The 14,149-nt window shown below is 53.7% G+C and overlaps 1 protein-coding gene across 6 annotated transcripts in view; it reads left to right on the plus strand.

The window, feature by feature from the left end:
• The first annotated feature begins 484 nt into the window (after positions 1-484).
• Positions 485-14,149, plus strand: part of TEX264 (testis expressed 264, ER-phagy receptor) — a 125,405-nt gene continuing 111,740 nt past the window's right edge. The window contains exons 1-4 of one of the 6 annotated variants that reach the window (XM_042861771.2): positions 488-627; positions 2,725-2,920; positions 3,014-3,086; positions 4,286-4,574. In XM_042861771.2, the coding sequence (XP_042717705.1) occupies positions 4,317-4,574 (258 nt within the window). In that variant the 5' untranslated portion in view covers positions 488-627; positions 2,725-2,920; positions 3,014-3,086; positions 4,286-4,316. Of the gene's footprint in view, positions 628-1,892; positions 1,997-2,724; positions 2,921-3,013; positions 3,087-4,285; positions 4,575-14,149 lie in introns of those variants that run through there. The other 5 variants (XM_065551357.1, XM_005285276.5, XM_065551358.1 and 2 more) reach the window with 5 other exon arrangements.

A 14,149-nucleotide genomic window follows, 5' to 3' on the forward strand; every position in this document is an offset into this window, starting at 1 on the left:
AGCTGGGAGGTAGCCCAGGGACGGACGAGGCCCCTCAGATTGCAACGTTGCCTTGAGAACCTACCCTTCCCCATAGACGGGCGGTGCCACCTCAGGCTCACCCACGGACGGGGCTGGGTCCAAGGAGGGGCCAGACAGCGACCCCTCCAGACCAAGGCAGTGGCACCTCAGAGACCCCGTCCCCTGCTGCTTAGGGCAGGGCCACCCCAGATACGCCCTCCCCCCCAGCCGCTGCGATGGCACCACCCCAGAGACCCCCCTGTGGCTGGGATGTTACAACCCCAGAGACCTCCGCTCTCAGCTGGCTAGGGTGGGGCCACCCCAGAGACGCTCTCTAGCCCCGCCCCGTGGCTGTGGCGGGGCCACCAAGGAGCCCCCCTGTGCCGCCTACCCAGGCACCCCCCGGGGATGGGTAGCGCCACGCCCAGCGCGGAGCCCGCCCGCAGGCAGGCCGTGCCCGCGCACGCTCTGTCCCGCCGGGCCCCGCGCTCCTGTGCGGGGGCGGTGGTGAAGCGGGGGATCGCCCTCCCGCCTGCCCGGGCGCGCCCCCGAGCGCCGCCTCAGCAGCGCCCGAGACTGAGCTAGGAGCGGACAGCGCCGAGCCGGCCCTGCTGCCACCGCCGCGGGGTGAGTTGAGCGCGGGACGCGGCCGGGGAGCGGAACTGACCCCACGGGGAGACGGGCCCGGCAAATCCCGGGGGGGAGAGACGGGCACTCGGGGGATCCCGGGGAGGGGAGGGAGACGGGCACTCGGGGGATCCCTGCTGGCTTCGGGAGGAGACTGACACTCAGAGCTTGTAAGCCCTTGTAGACCAGCCTGCAGTGGATCACAGTGTGGTGTGGGTCATTGTGGGGACCGACATGTGCTGGGCAATCCCAGGGTTTCACCAGTGTTTCCCAAGGAGGAGGATTGACATGCAGAGTTCGATTCCATGGGGCCAGCAGAGTGTCTGGCGGAGTGGCATCCGGTGCCCCAGGAAGGGGACTCGCTGTGGGGCCAGTCTTGCTGGGCCAGGTGTTTGACTAGTCCCAAAGATTTCTACATCTCTTTTGTTTGAGGAAGAGAAAATCTTTGAGGAACAGCCAAACACTCAGCATGCCAAAGTTCTCCTGAGGGTTCCCAGTGTCCCCTCCTGCATTGATCATCTCCCTCCCCCCCCCCCCCCAAATCTCCTGACCCACCAATGCCCTGGGCTTTTCTCTGTGTTTTTTCTCTAGCACCCATCACCATGGTATCTGGGTGTGTGAGACTCCTTACAGTGCAACTTTCAGGAAAACCCAAACAGTATTTAAAATAAAACCCCCTAATTTTTCTCTAGCTGTGAACACAGGTGTTTCTTTGTCAGTCTTTGAATGGAAGCAAAAATTGACAATAACCAACACTTACCAATTTAAGGGAAGCCCCAAGAGTCTGTAGTGAGCCTGGATCTCATTTGAATAAAAAATCCCAGTCCGTGCTGGTCAGGAAAACCAGGCTATCAACAAACATGATTTGCCCTGATTTGTAACCAGTATTGTTGAATCCCAGTGGCGTCAAAGCCCAAGGGCTCATTCCATTCCAGTTGTTTAGTCCTTACCTGAAGCCATAATCCTTTGTTTGTGTCATTACAATTAGCTGAACAGTTGTCACAGGAGATTACTACTCAGGTACGGAATAAGAAGCTGGAGTGGACAAACTCTGAAAGGAGCAGAGAATCTGTTTTGATCCCTGGAATCCTAGAAACAGCCCCCTACTGCCTTCCCCTTTCCCTCTGGATAAAACATTGACACCCAGGCAGAATTGCTGCCAAAGTGAATGTGTTCCAAAGTTTTTCATAGAGCATCAGTGGCTCTTTAAGGAATGGAAGGAAAAATGCATGTTGGCTTCCCAGACTGTGCACGAGCTGTGACCTCATCAGGCTGGTGCACGTGAACCAGGAAGCAGAACACAACTGAAATAAACAAAACAGGTTGAGAACTTGGGAGAAACTGAACAGCTGTATGAGTAGAGAAGGGGGTAAATGGGATTTGATAACAGATTCCAGTTTCTGTGCTTGTCAATAACCTCTGTGCAGTGGATTAGCTGATTAACGACTTGGGGGCTCGGTTCGCTTGCCTCTTCCTAATTTTTGACCAGCATAGATTGTAGCCCTGTCTCAGTTGTTCTGTGTGGCAAGCTTCCTTTCTTCTTTTTCTTTTGTGTGAGGCTTATGTGTGTGGGTGTGGTATAATTGGTGTGATTTGATTACTAACATTTGTATTGAGTAAACTTTAGAAACAATTAAAAACATAGGGCCAAATTCTGCACCCTGTTACCTGAGTATAAATCCAGAATAACTATTGATTTCAATGGAGTTCCTGCAGATTTGCCCCAGATTTAATTAATAGCAGAATTTGGCTGAAGTTCTGCCCCTTTGCTAGCTGCCCAAGTATGTACCCAGGAGATCTGGGCAGGCTTGTAGTCAGGTGGCTAGCTTGAGCCGCTGCTTATGCTACCTAGCCATGTTGCTATTTTTAGCTGGAGCACAGTTAGCATGAATCTGTCCCCTGCACTGGGAGGCATGCTCCCAGCTGCAGAGTGGACATATCTTGAGATGCATTGGGAAGGTTTGCAGAGCGCCCCTTTGCGCTATTGCTAGCTCAAGCCATGCCATCTGGCCTTTCCTGTCATGAAATGTTTGATTGAAGAGAGATTTCTTTCCAAAATCTGAATCTTTCTTTTTAAATTCTTCTCCAATCCTGCAGGGAGATCTGCAGCTTTCCAAAGTGATCTCTTTCTGAATGGAGTTCCTCAGCCACCTCTGATGTGGCTAAACAATCCCAAACTAAGGGGACATGCCATTCATCTCAAGAGGGCAGGGGGAACTGATCCTGATTCCTTTCGAAAAGGGAGCACAACAACACACGTGTAAAGTGGTTGGGGTGGCTGTTTATTTCTAAAGTAAGTGTATGTGTGTGTGAGGGGGAGAAGGGTGGTTTTCATGCTGCAGTTTTTAATAAAGGAAATAATGATACTATCTCCCTCCTGTTTTAGGAACGTGGATCCTTGGTCAGGAGTCTAGCAGAGACCATGAGCTGTTGCTTGGCTCTAACCTTCTGACTTTCAGGTGAGTTGGAACATAAGACACGGTGGGTCAAATTCACCCAAGTCTAATCCCCCTGCAGTGAGTGGAGTTAGACCAGGGATGGATCTGGCTGACTTTGAAGTGTTTGGTCCTGGCTGTGCTTGCATTGATGAGGATGGCAGCAGGATTTGTGGTCAATGTGAGGCTGAATAAACAAACAGCCACGGTGGAACTGTTTTTTCAGAAATAAATTTTTCCAATGTTTTCACCTGTGGTGCTGTTGAATTTAACTTGGATCCCAAATTTAGTTTCTGTTCAAAACCCCATGAGCATAGATATGGGGTTATGGGGAAAATAAAATCAAAACTTTTCTTTATTGTATTCGATCCTCCCTGGCTTATTGGAAAGCTAAACACAACAGCAACCTGCTTGTGTGTGAAAACCAGCCAGTGAAATTCACCACGCTAGTTTCATTGCCTGAAGTGAAGAGAAGACAGCAAGCAAACAGCACAAATGGTGGAAAGTCAGTTGCCATTTTAAAAGCTCTTTCAGATTTAAAAATCAGGTGAAGAAATAAAAGCAGTTCTACCTTGACAGTGCCTCTTAAACGAACGAGGATGTTACCTTTTACATTGTGCCTTTTGCTTCTTTTGGCTGTGGTATGGTTAGAGTGATCTGGTCTTGGGAGGGGTGTGAAGCACAGTTTAAAGTCACGTTGATCATACTCCAGCCCTCTTTAAGAAGTGGGCCTCTTCCCACAAAGCTCTTTGCCAGTAGGCGAGATGAGAAACAAATGACCTCTTACACTGTAGTCCTTAACCTTCTGCCTAGTCCATTGTACCATAAATAAATCCTCCAGTGTCGTGGATTCCCAACCTGGTTAGTTGTTGGTCTCGCCTGGTTACATCTTGGGAAAGGGGGTGGAGCACCAGTGCTCTTCTGGTAACTGGGTGATAACAAACAGTGCCTCCCAATCCCCTGGCCATTTAACCTCTTAATTCCCAAGAGGCATTCAGGTTGCACAGTTTGCATGTGGTTACAAAAACTGAATGGTTACCAGGGAGTGGGGTTAATTTGTTGAGTGCTTCTGAGCTGGCATTAGCTGCTGTTTCACTTATTCATCAGCTGTGTGGAAAGCAGAGGAATTGGAAGAGGAGGATGGCTGATGTTGCTGGAAAGTAGCTTTGAGGCAGACCGCTGTCTCCTAAGATTGGCTTAACTCTCCTCTTTCTCCTCTCTAGTTTGTGTGGGGAGTTTGCGGCACCAGGGGCCATGGCGGACTGGGTTCTCCTTGGACTGATTGGGGCATTGCTTGTGCTCCTGCTGCTGACTCTCTTTGGCTTTGCCATCTATTCGGGGCTCTTCTCGGAGGTGGTTGTGAGTGCTGGCTCGCCCCCCATCCGCAACATCACCCTGGCGTACAAGTTCAAAGTGGGGCCCTACGGCGAGTGTGGCAAGCTGTTCACGGAGAGCTGCAGTATCTCTCCGAAGCTATGCTCCATCGGCGTCTACTATGACAACCCTCACACGGTAAGAACCAGATGGGAGCTCTTTGGAGCTGGCCAGGCCTGGAAGCCATGCTGTTAATACTCCTCCAGGATGGGTGACACAGCTGTGGGAACTGGGCGGAGCTCTGAAATATGGGCCTCAAGTCTGTATATGGCAGAGAGGCCCCAATCTGGGGGGATCTCAGGCTAGTTGTAGGCATCCCAATAGGTGAGTTTGCTAATCCTCTGGGCTAGGTCTCATGGAGTTTCAATGGAGGCACCGTAGGGACAGGAGTCTGAGGAGGTCCAATTGCAAGTGTTGAGGAGTTGGGTTTCAGTGAGAGCAGGAATAAGCATAATCTCCATATGACCTCTGCTGGGTGGAACACCCCTGTACTTCTCTATGGAGTGGGGCTGGTGTCCTAAACCATGAGAGTAAAGCATTGGATACCAGATCCCGCTGTAGATGGAAGGGCAGCCTCCCATTTTGGGCCGGCGTTTGATATTCTCTATGGTTAAAAGCAAATAGTCTCTTCCTCCCACTACATGCTTGCCTATGCCTGGTTTCTGAACCTTCTCTAACCTACCCCACCTCTGGCCTGTGAGATGAGGTTTGAAAACATTTATGTCCTCAGAAGTGCTTGAGACTTTCAGTTTGCACTTTTCTGCTGGTGCTTGCTAATTGCAAGATCAGCTAGTGAGTTCTGATGAGATCCTAAGCCTATTATGGGCTTCCCTGTAGAGTAAAATGGTTCTCTTTGGCTCAAACTCTTCAGGAGGTGGGGAGAAGATCACTGTCTAATGGATGCTAGGCAGCAGGTTAGTACTTTGGATTCCGAGATTGACCTAGTCCAGATGGCCAGTAAACCAACCTGAGTCTTAATTCCCAGGGGGATAAGTAGGATGATTGACTGACTTGTTAAATGGCATCTGCCCGTGATATAGACACAGTCTCACAAGTGATTCAGCAACACCCAATGTGACCTGACAGGAATGCTGAGCGAGACCTGCCAGCAGCTCTGAGTGTGTGTGCTGGGGAGTTGGGGCTCTTGGACTTGGGGCTTAGACTGATAGCTCTTGCTTGGCTTTTCTGGTCCCTGCTGAACTTGGGCGACTGGTCTTGTGGTGCAGGAAGCTGCCTTGAATGTACGAGGCCTACCCCTGTTTTATTGTTGGCTGGTGGTACCTTTAGACAGGTGTAATGTGTTGTTCAGCCTGACTGTCAACGTTCCTCTCCTGTTAAGGGGACGCCATCCACTTATGCCTCGAACTTCTGTTTGCAAACGTTCTACATCCAGCATTACCAGGGTCCCCTGTGGCCACTGCTGCTGGAGGAGATGGGAGGGAAAAAGCCCCTGGGTGCACCCGTTCGTTCAGTTTGTGTGTTTGACAGCACTTGTCATGGAGTCAGCTTGGTGGCCACAAGCCGCTCTAGCAGTCCCCGTATCTGCCCCTTGCCCGGCCCCTTTACTCTCATTGTCCTGTAACTCCATGTAGGATGTGGGAAGCAGAGAATAGCCACAGTGCAGTAGACTCCTGCCCCAGACCTGCCACTTCCTCTCCTGACATGCCTCCAGGATGCTGGCTTTATGCCAATGTGGCAGGGGGTGTGCGTTGGTGGTTGTTTCTGCCACCTGTAAAGTGTGGCACAGTCGGGCTAAGAGAAAGAGAGAGGGACTCCAAGTGGGTACAAGTTTGGGCTGGACTAGGATGGTGACAGAGTTGGGGCTGGCAGGGGATCTGAGCGATTGACTGCCGTGCACTGTGACCGAAGGACTCTTCCCAGATTGTAAATGCTGCTGGAAAGCTTTGTTGTTATTTTGGCCCATTGCTGAATATTGGACATTAACAGGCTGTTTGTGAATAATCTCCCCTCCCTGAGCTCCTAGGCGCGGAGCATCTGCTGTTGAGTCAGGCCCATGTTCACAAGTGGTACCTCTTGAGTTACGGGGAACGAATATTCCACAAGTGGTAGCAGGAAAATCAGGACTTTCAGTACAGGGCCACTCTGTCCAGCCGATCAGCCTTCACGTGTGCAGCCCTTCCTCTCTCCCTTCTCACTGCAGTTGTCAACCCTCGGCTTCCCCGACTTAATTCTGCTGTTGGGGATTGTTGACATTGTCCTTGTTCCCATGTCAACGTCCCATGCCTTAGTCCAACATGAATCTCTTTAGTAACAGCCACGGAAGCATGCACAAGTGCTGGCCACGGAGCTTGCTCTTGGGAGAAATGTCCTATGAAAGGCACCTCTGGCATGGCCGTGCCTCTTTAAACAGCGAAGTGTATATCTGGCAGCTCTCAGTCTGAGCAGGGAAGGGAAACAGGCTCTGGATCAGTTGCTGGGGTCAGCAGTGTGGATGTGCTTGGAGCTGTTGAGAAACCCCTGCTCTCTTGGCATACTGGGGGGATCCTCTTGTTTCCCCCCATTATCTGCCTGCTGGCTTCCCGGCTGCCTCCTGGCAGCAGACATGGAGATGCCTTTGGAATCAGTTTAATTTCTTTTAGTGGGGTTATTTAATGTCTGGGACCCTGATTCAGCCACCTCTAAGGTGGAATGTGGGAGCACCACCTACTGAATAGCCAAAGCAGACTTTACAGGCAGGCTGGGCAGCGTGGTGGTAACCCTGAATCTCTCCTGCCAATGTTATCGGTTACACTGGGGCAGGTCATAATACCACATTGGTAAGAGACGTTCTGAGCCATGGTACCTGCACCACTGCTGGGACAATTCCATCCGCCATGCCACAGATACCCAGGGAGAGCAGCGCCCTGTCCCTGGGAAAGGTGCTTAGCTCAGGCTGCTCCTCCTTTACTGCAATAACATGGAATCTCAGTGTGTATTAAGGATATAAGAAGTGGCAAAATGTCATTGGACTTTATATTAAGCCTTTGTTTATCTGGAGCTTGCCAGGAAAGAGCTTCCGAGCATCTGTGAAACATTCATTCAACAGGGCTGCTCTGGTCATGTCTGCACATGTCTCACCTCCTTCCCTGCCCCTTCACACAGCCTTTTCTCACCTCCCTGTCCCTCAAGGTCTTCACAGAGCCTTTCCCCACTTCCTCCCTCTGGTCTGCACACGGCCTTCTCCTCCCCCCCTGCCCCCAATGGTCTGCACATAGCACTCAACACATCTTGTTAGGAAAGTTTTGTAAAGGTGCCTTTGAAAGCTGCTTTCTGCAAACACAGTTCCACTGGCTCGTCCCTTGTTCATCCGGTTCTACTCCCTCCTCTCCAGCTGGCCCCATCGTGTTTGCAGACCCCCGTTTTACACCCCACGTTCAAACAGGATTTATTGCCCTTGGGTAAGCTGAGAGATGGGGCTCTGCACAGCTCCTTTTGACCCTCCGCACTGGTCACCTTCCTCACCCTGCAGGGGTATCGTTTGTAGTCCCAGCCAGTGGACATTCTGTCTCCCTAAATTCCCCTTTCAGCTTTGATGGGATGCAGTATTATCTTGGTTAGTGCCCTGTTCCATCCCAGAGGTGGCTGCATTGCAGGGTCCCTAGGTCCAGTCCGAATTACTGCTTTGGGATCTGTTTGGCTCTGGCCATGTCAGATCATTCTCCGCTGGTCCGGCAATGCCCTAGCTGGGGAAAAGGGAAGGCACCCCTCATGCTTCACAGAGGCGAGCTGGTTCTCCAGGGGGAAGAGAGATGCAGGGGCTCTGGGGTGCACTCACAGCAGAGCTCTTGGATAACTAATTCCAGCGAGGAGCAATTCTCCAGTCTCCTGGTTGATCTGGAAGGACTGAGCTCAGCCCCACACTGAACCCAGGGCTCCACCCAACACGTTGGTTTCTTAGGGCTGGTCTACACTGAGGGGGGGGATCAATCTAAGATGCGCAATTTCAGCTACGCTATTCACGTAGCTGAAGTCGAAGTATCTTAGTTCGACTTACCTCACGGCGGCAAGTCGACCGCCATGGCTCCCCCGTCGCCTCCGCTTACTCCTCCTGCCAAGGTGGAGTATGGGTGTCGATTCGGGGATCGATTTATCGTGTCTAGACGAGACGCGATAGATCGAATACTACCTGCTGATCCGGGTGTAGACGTGGCCTTAGTGCTGCTTCCGCTGGGGGGATGTGGGGCATGGTGGCCTTTGGGAGGATCTTCCCCTGCTGCTGTGAGCTGGTTCAGCTCCCACCTCTCCACATCAGTTTTCCTTCTTGCTCTGAGGTGTCCCCAGCTTCCCATGGGTGGGGCATCGCCAGCAGCAATGCCAACTGCTTTGTGTGCTGGGTAATAACGGGGGGACCTTGGTCTCCAGCGCTGTTCATCTGGCACCGTTCATCAGCACTCAGGATGTGATTCTGGGCAGGGCTGAGCACCATAACCCCCCTTTGACTTCAGTGCTTGTTGTTGTGCTTGTGGGAATTATGATTTCTATTGGTGTAGTGCCCAGAGGCCCCAGGCAGAATCAGGGCCCCATTGTTCCTGGAGTTGCATGATATTATTGTTAATAAAATAATAATACTTTGCACTTCTACAGCATCGTCCATCCAAACACCTTCAAACACTCATGAATTGTATAAGAGCAATGCATCAAAGCACCCATGTGAAATGGGGTGGGGGGATATCCCTGTTTTACTGAGGGGGAAACTGAGGCAGAGAGGGGCAATGTGATTTGTCCAAAATCACACAGCGAGTCAATGGCAGAGCTAGGAATAGAACCTGGCACTCCCGACTCACAGTCCTCTGTTCCAGCTACTGGATAACACAGCCTGCCTGAGAGCCCTGGTCCATTGCCAGAAATAGTGCAGTGTTTGATGGGAGCATAGCACAGTACCCGTGATGCCTGCCAGCAGACTTTCAAAGACAAGCCAGGCCAAGTTACTGCAGCATGATCAAAAAACTCCCCATGGCATCAGCCTGTGTGAACGAACTCCTTTGCCAGTGTCCAGGCTGTAAATGAAAGGCAGCTGCTTGCCCTCTCCCATGGGATAAGGAAACCGGTTTTGAATAGGGTGTTGCTGTTGGGACGTGAAGCTGCCCCAGTAGAAAGAGGGGGATTTAGATGGAAAATAGATTGATTTGTGAGATGATCGTCCCCAAAATAACAGTGCTTGCGTGAGATGAGGAATGGCTCAGGGAGCCAGAGATGATCTCCACCCTCTGCGTGTGTGCACATGGTTGCTAGGAAAGGTGACGGGATGCGTGTGTGTGGTTACTAGGACGAGGTGAGGGTGTGGGTGGCACGGGGAGCGCATGAATTGGAGGGGTGCGGGTGACATGGGGGGCGCACGACTTGGAGGGGTGTGGGCGGTACAGGGGGTGCACAGATTGGAGGGGTGCGGGCGGCATGGGGGCGCATGGAATGGAGGGGTGCGGGCGGCATGGGGGCAAGGGTGTGGGCGGCACGGATTGGAGGGGTGTGGGCAGCATGGGGACGCACGGATTGGAGGGGTGCGGGCAGCACGGGGGCACTCGGAATGGAGAGGTGCGGGTGGCATGGGCCGCTTGGAATGGAGGGGTGCGGGCGCACGGATTGGAGGAGTGAGGGCAGCATGGGGGTGCTCGGAATGGAGAGGTGCAGGTGGCACAGGGCGCTCAGAATGGAGAGGTGCGGGCGGCACGGGACGCTCGGAATGGAGGGGTGCGGGCGACATGGGGGCAGGAGTGTGGGCGCACGGATTGGAGGGGTGCGGGCGGCACGGGGGCGCACGGATTGGAGGGGAGTGTGTGGCATGGGGTGCTTGGAATGGAGAGGTGCAGGTGGCATGGGCCGCTGGGAATGGAAAGGGGTGGGTGGCACGGGGGCAGGGGTGCGGGCGGCAAGGGGGCTCACGGATTGGAGAGGTGCGGGCGGCACGGGGGCGCACAGATTGGAGGAGTGCGGGCAGCATGGGGGCTCACGGATTGGAGGAGTGAGCGCAGCACGGGGGCGCACGGAATGGAGAGGTGCGGATGGCACGGGAGCAGGGGTGCGGGCGGCACAGGGATTGGAGGAGTGCGGGCGGCATGGGGGTGCACAGATTGGAAGGGTGTGGATGGCTGACGGGGCAGTACAGAGGAGTAGTGAGGAAATCCATCGTTCTGTGGATCTGCAGTGCTAAACTCTCGCAGAGGGGCACAAAGAGCGCCCAGCTACTGGCAAAGCACATGGCTGTAGCTGTGGCAGTGGAATGGCTAGAGTCTAGACTGTCACTCAGTCAAGCTGCTGGCATTGGCTGGGGAAAGACTGTTTCCCAGAGCCACCCTTCAATCCTGTCTGTAAAATTACCTGGTCTTTGTACAGGTGCTTCAATATCTGATACTTCCACCAGCGTGAGCTGCCCCCATCCATCTGAGCGGGAGTTGACTCTGAAGTCTAATGATGGCAAGTGAAAGGGACCTATTCCACTGCTAATTATTTTAACAGAAACACCCACCTAGTCTGCGGCTGTGGGTGAAGCTTGAGTAGAATACTGCCATTTACTGCCCTTCTCCACCCCACCCTAACCCCTGCAGTGAGGCTCCATCACCCTTCCCCATTGTTTCCAAAGCACCCAGGCTTGGGTGCAGAGGGGAGCAGGAGGGAAGTGAGGTCTGCAGCCTGTGGGACACTGTAGCAGAAGGGAAGCTGAGTAGAGCCCAGGTAGGGGATGAGGGAGGCTGGAGATCTGTCTGCAGGGCTGGCTCCAGGCACCAGCCCACCAAGCATGTGCTTGGGGCAGCACCTGGAGGGGGGTGGCGCGGCGGGGCGCTCCGGCCCGAGAGCGGGGCCGCGACTGGGCTTGCCGCCCTCCCCCCGGCGCTCCGGCCGGTCGGGGAGAGCGGGGCCGCGGTGGGCTTGCCACCCTCCTCCCGGCGCTCTGGCCGCCGGGGAGAGCGGAGAGCCCCGGCCGGGCTCGCTGCCCTCCCCCCGGTGCTCCGGCCAGTTGGGGATTGCGGGCCCGCGGCGGGGCTCGGTGCCCTCCCCTGCCGCGCTGGGGAGGGCTGGGGGGGAGGGCGGCGGGTGGCTTTTTTGCCACCCTAGGCAAAAAAGCCAGAGCTGGCCCTGTCCGTCTGCTTTACTCTGAAGAGGCTGGATTCAGGTGGCCTAGGTCTCTCCTGCCTGTGGGCCTAGCTGATTGTAATGGGTTAGTCGGAGAGGCCAAGCTCTAAGGCTTCTCCCCATCCTGCTCGGGTGTGGGCCTCTTGTGTGCTTCACTGAGAGACTTCTGCCACTGCCATCCAACTGGGAAAATGTCAGGCCCAATCACCTCTGGCTTTACCCAGCTCACAAATCAGCAGAGACTTGGCTGGGAGCCCGGGAGGCGCCACCCCCAAGCCCTTTCTTTTTCCAGAGTTCCAAAGAGCAGCTGGAAGGGCTGCTGGAAGCAGACCCATCACCTCCCCCCTCCCTGTTTGCCAGCAGGCCTCTGGCTGTTGGGGAAACCTGAGAAGCTGGCAGAACAATGAGTGCTCCTGTGGACTCTTAATCCCCACTTATTCCTTATGAACAAAGGGGAGTCTAGGTCATGGTCTTAGAACAGCAGGACTAGAATGCAGCATGGGCACCAAGCCTTAGCTGAAGAATACCTGCTGATCTTCCTGTTGGAGCACATCAAAGCAGCTCCAAACGTAGGGGGTGCTGTGGGATAAAGACAGCTTTGTACATTTTCCTTGGTGACTGTTTTCATTCAAGTAGCCCTGCTTCTGCGCAAAGACCGAATTGCCAAGTGCTGGTTCTAAGACACTCTCTGTCTGTTGCTCCTCACTGTGGTATCGTTCCTCTGGGATGGGTTCCCCGGCCCATGCGGGAATAAGTGCGGTTGCTCCTACATGTGTCTAAGCTGATCTTTTGGGTCTGTCCAGGAAGGATAGGCTGTGAGACCTTTGGAGATCCTTGGAGGGAAGGTGCTGTAGAAGCAAAGGAGAGGGCCAGAATTGGCCTTAGTGCTGAACTTCAATTGCAGGGAGCTGGGGGCAGTTACAGACCTCCTGTCCCTTATTCTGCTGGGTGCCGAAACCCTCCTCTCTGGACTATTATCATTATTATTATTTGTATTACGCTAGCCACTAGGATCCCTAGGCATGGACCAGGACCCCATTGTGCCAGGCACTGTACAAACACAGGACAACAAGACGGTCCCTGCCCCCAAAGGGCTGAGAATCTGAGTAGAAGGCAAGAGACAACAGGTGGGTACAGACAAGGGGGGAGTATATGGAAACAGTGAGCCAGCGTTGGTCTGAGAGATAGACTGTGGTCTCAGCAGCCCAGCCAAGGTCCAGTTTTACATGGGCAAAGGAGAGCGTTCAGGAGGGATTTGAAGGAGAACAAAGAAGGGGCTTTATGGATGTTTGTGGCGAGTGCCCCCCTGTGGGGCAGCCTGGGAGAAAGCAGGAGCATGGGTGATGGAGCCTGACGCTATGGGCCCATTGGAGGTGAGCATCAGCAGCTTGCTAAGGAATGGGCGTGCCGCTGGGTATAGTCTGGTCTCTCTCTGTGTTAGTGCACAGGGTGGGTGTGCAGGCAGTATCCTCGGACGACAGCCATGATCTGAAAGGGGAGGTCCTGAGATGGTTCTGCTTGCCTTTGTCTCTTAGCCCACCAAGCTCCAAGTGCCATTCCATTGTGCATCCTGAGCACCATTGCCAGCTGAGTCCCGAAGCTGCCACCATATAGAAAACTCTGCACTATGTTCTGCATGCTTCTGCCAGCATTGCTTGGGTTTGTTCCCCTCTTATCCCTCTTTTTGTAGCAATACTTGCGTAAAAGAAGGTTTGTTATTTACTGAGGGGTTGGGCTCAATCCTGGAAACCCCCATGTTGAAGTCAAAGGGGAGTTGGGTCCTGTCACAGGGTGACTGGCCCTTTAAGGGGAGATGGGCTCTGCTCCACAGGGGACACCCTTTAATCATCTCCCCAGGTGGAGGGAATGAGCAGAGACAGGTCATGTGACTAAAATCCACCTTCAGGTTGGAGATGAGAGAAGGCTGTAGAGTGGAAGGGAGGAGCAGGGAGATTCCAGGCAGGAAACCCTGGGAGGTGCTGCCTGATGTAGAGCAGGGAGCGACTCAGAGGAACAAGAGGGTTTCCTGAGCTGCTCTACAGCAAGAGATGTGCCTTAGCTCCCAGGCGACAGCCTGCACGGAGCTGGAGCCAGTGAGGAAGGCTGGAGTGGGGAGAACAAGCCTGCCAGGGGGACACTTCAGCAGGCCCAGGACTCAGCAGCTGCTGAGGGTTGGGAGCCAGTTAGGAAGGTTAGGGGAATTCTTGGGTTTCCTTGTGACCTTTGTTAATAAACCTTGGCCCCAAAAAGGGGTGTGACTCAACATATGAAAGCCTGTGCCAAAGGTATTGGGAAGCCCAAGGGGGGATGGGAACTGAGGCAGCTGCTAGCCCAAAGCCAGCTCAGATAGGTGGTGCTGTGGCAGACCTGATCAGCTGTAGGAGTTTCCACCTAAATGCTTGGTTCTCATGCAGTAGCAGGGTGCTGGATTTGGGTTCCTGGCTCTGCAAGGAGCTGGGCGTTCCCCTCCCCCACTGTGCACCTGACTGACACTAAAATAAAAGCCTAGCTGAGATTGGATTCCACTGGAAAACCTCTTTGGGAAACAGCAATGGAAGGTTTAGTCCTAAAAAGGAAGGAGGCCTGGTGGTTAGAGAGCCAGTCTGGGAGGCCTGCTCCGTTCCTGGCTCTGCCAGACTCCCTGG

The sequence above is a fragment of the Chrysemys picta genome, chromosome 7 (genome assembly GCF_011386835.1).
Source record: "Chrysemys picta bellii isolate R12L10 chromosome 7, ASM1138683v2, whole genome shotgun sequence".
NCBI classification, from domain to species: domain Eukaryota; kingdom Metazoa; phylum Chordata; order Testudines; family Emydidae; genus Chrysemys; species Chrysemys picta.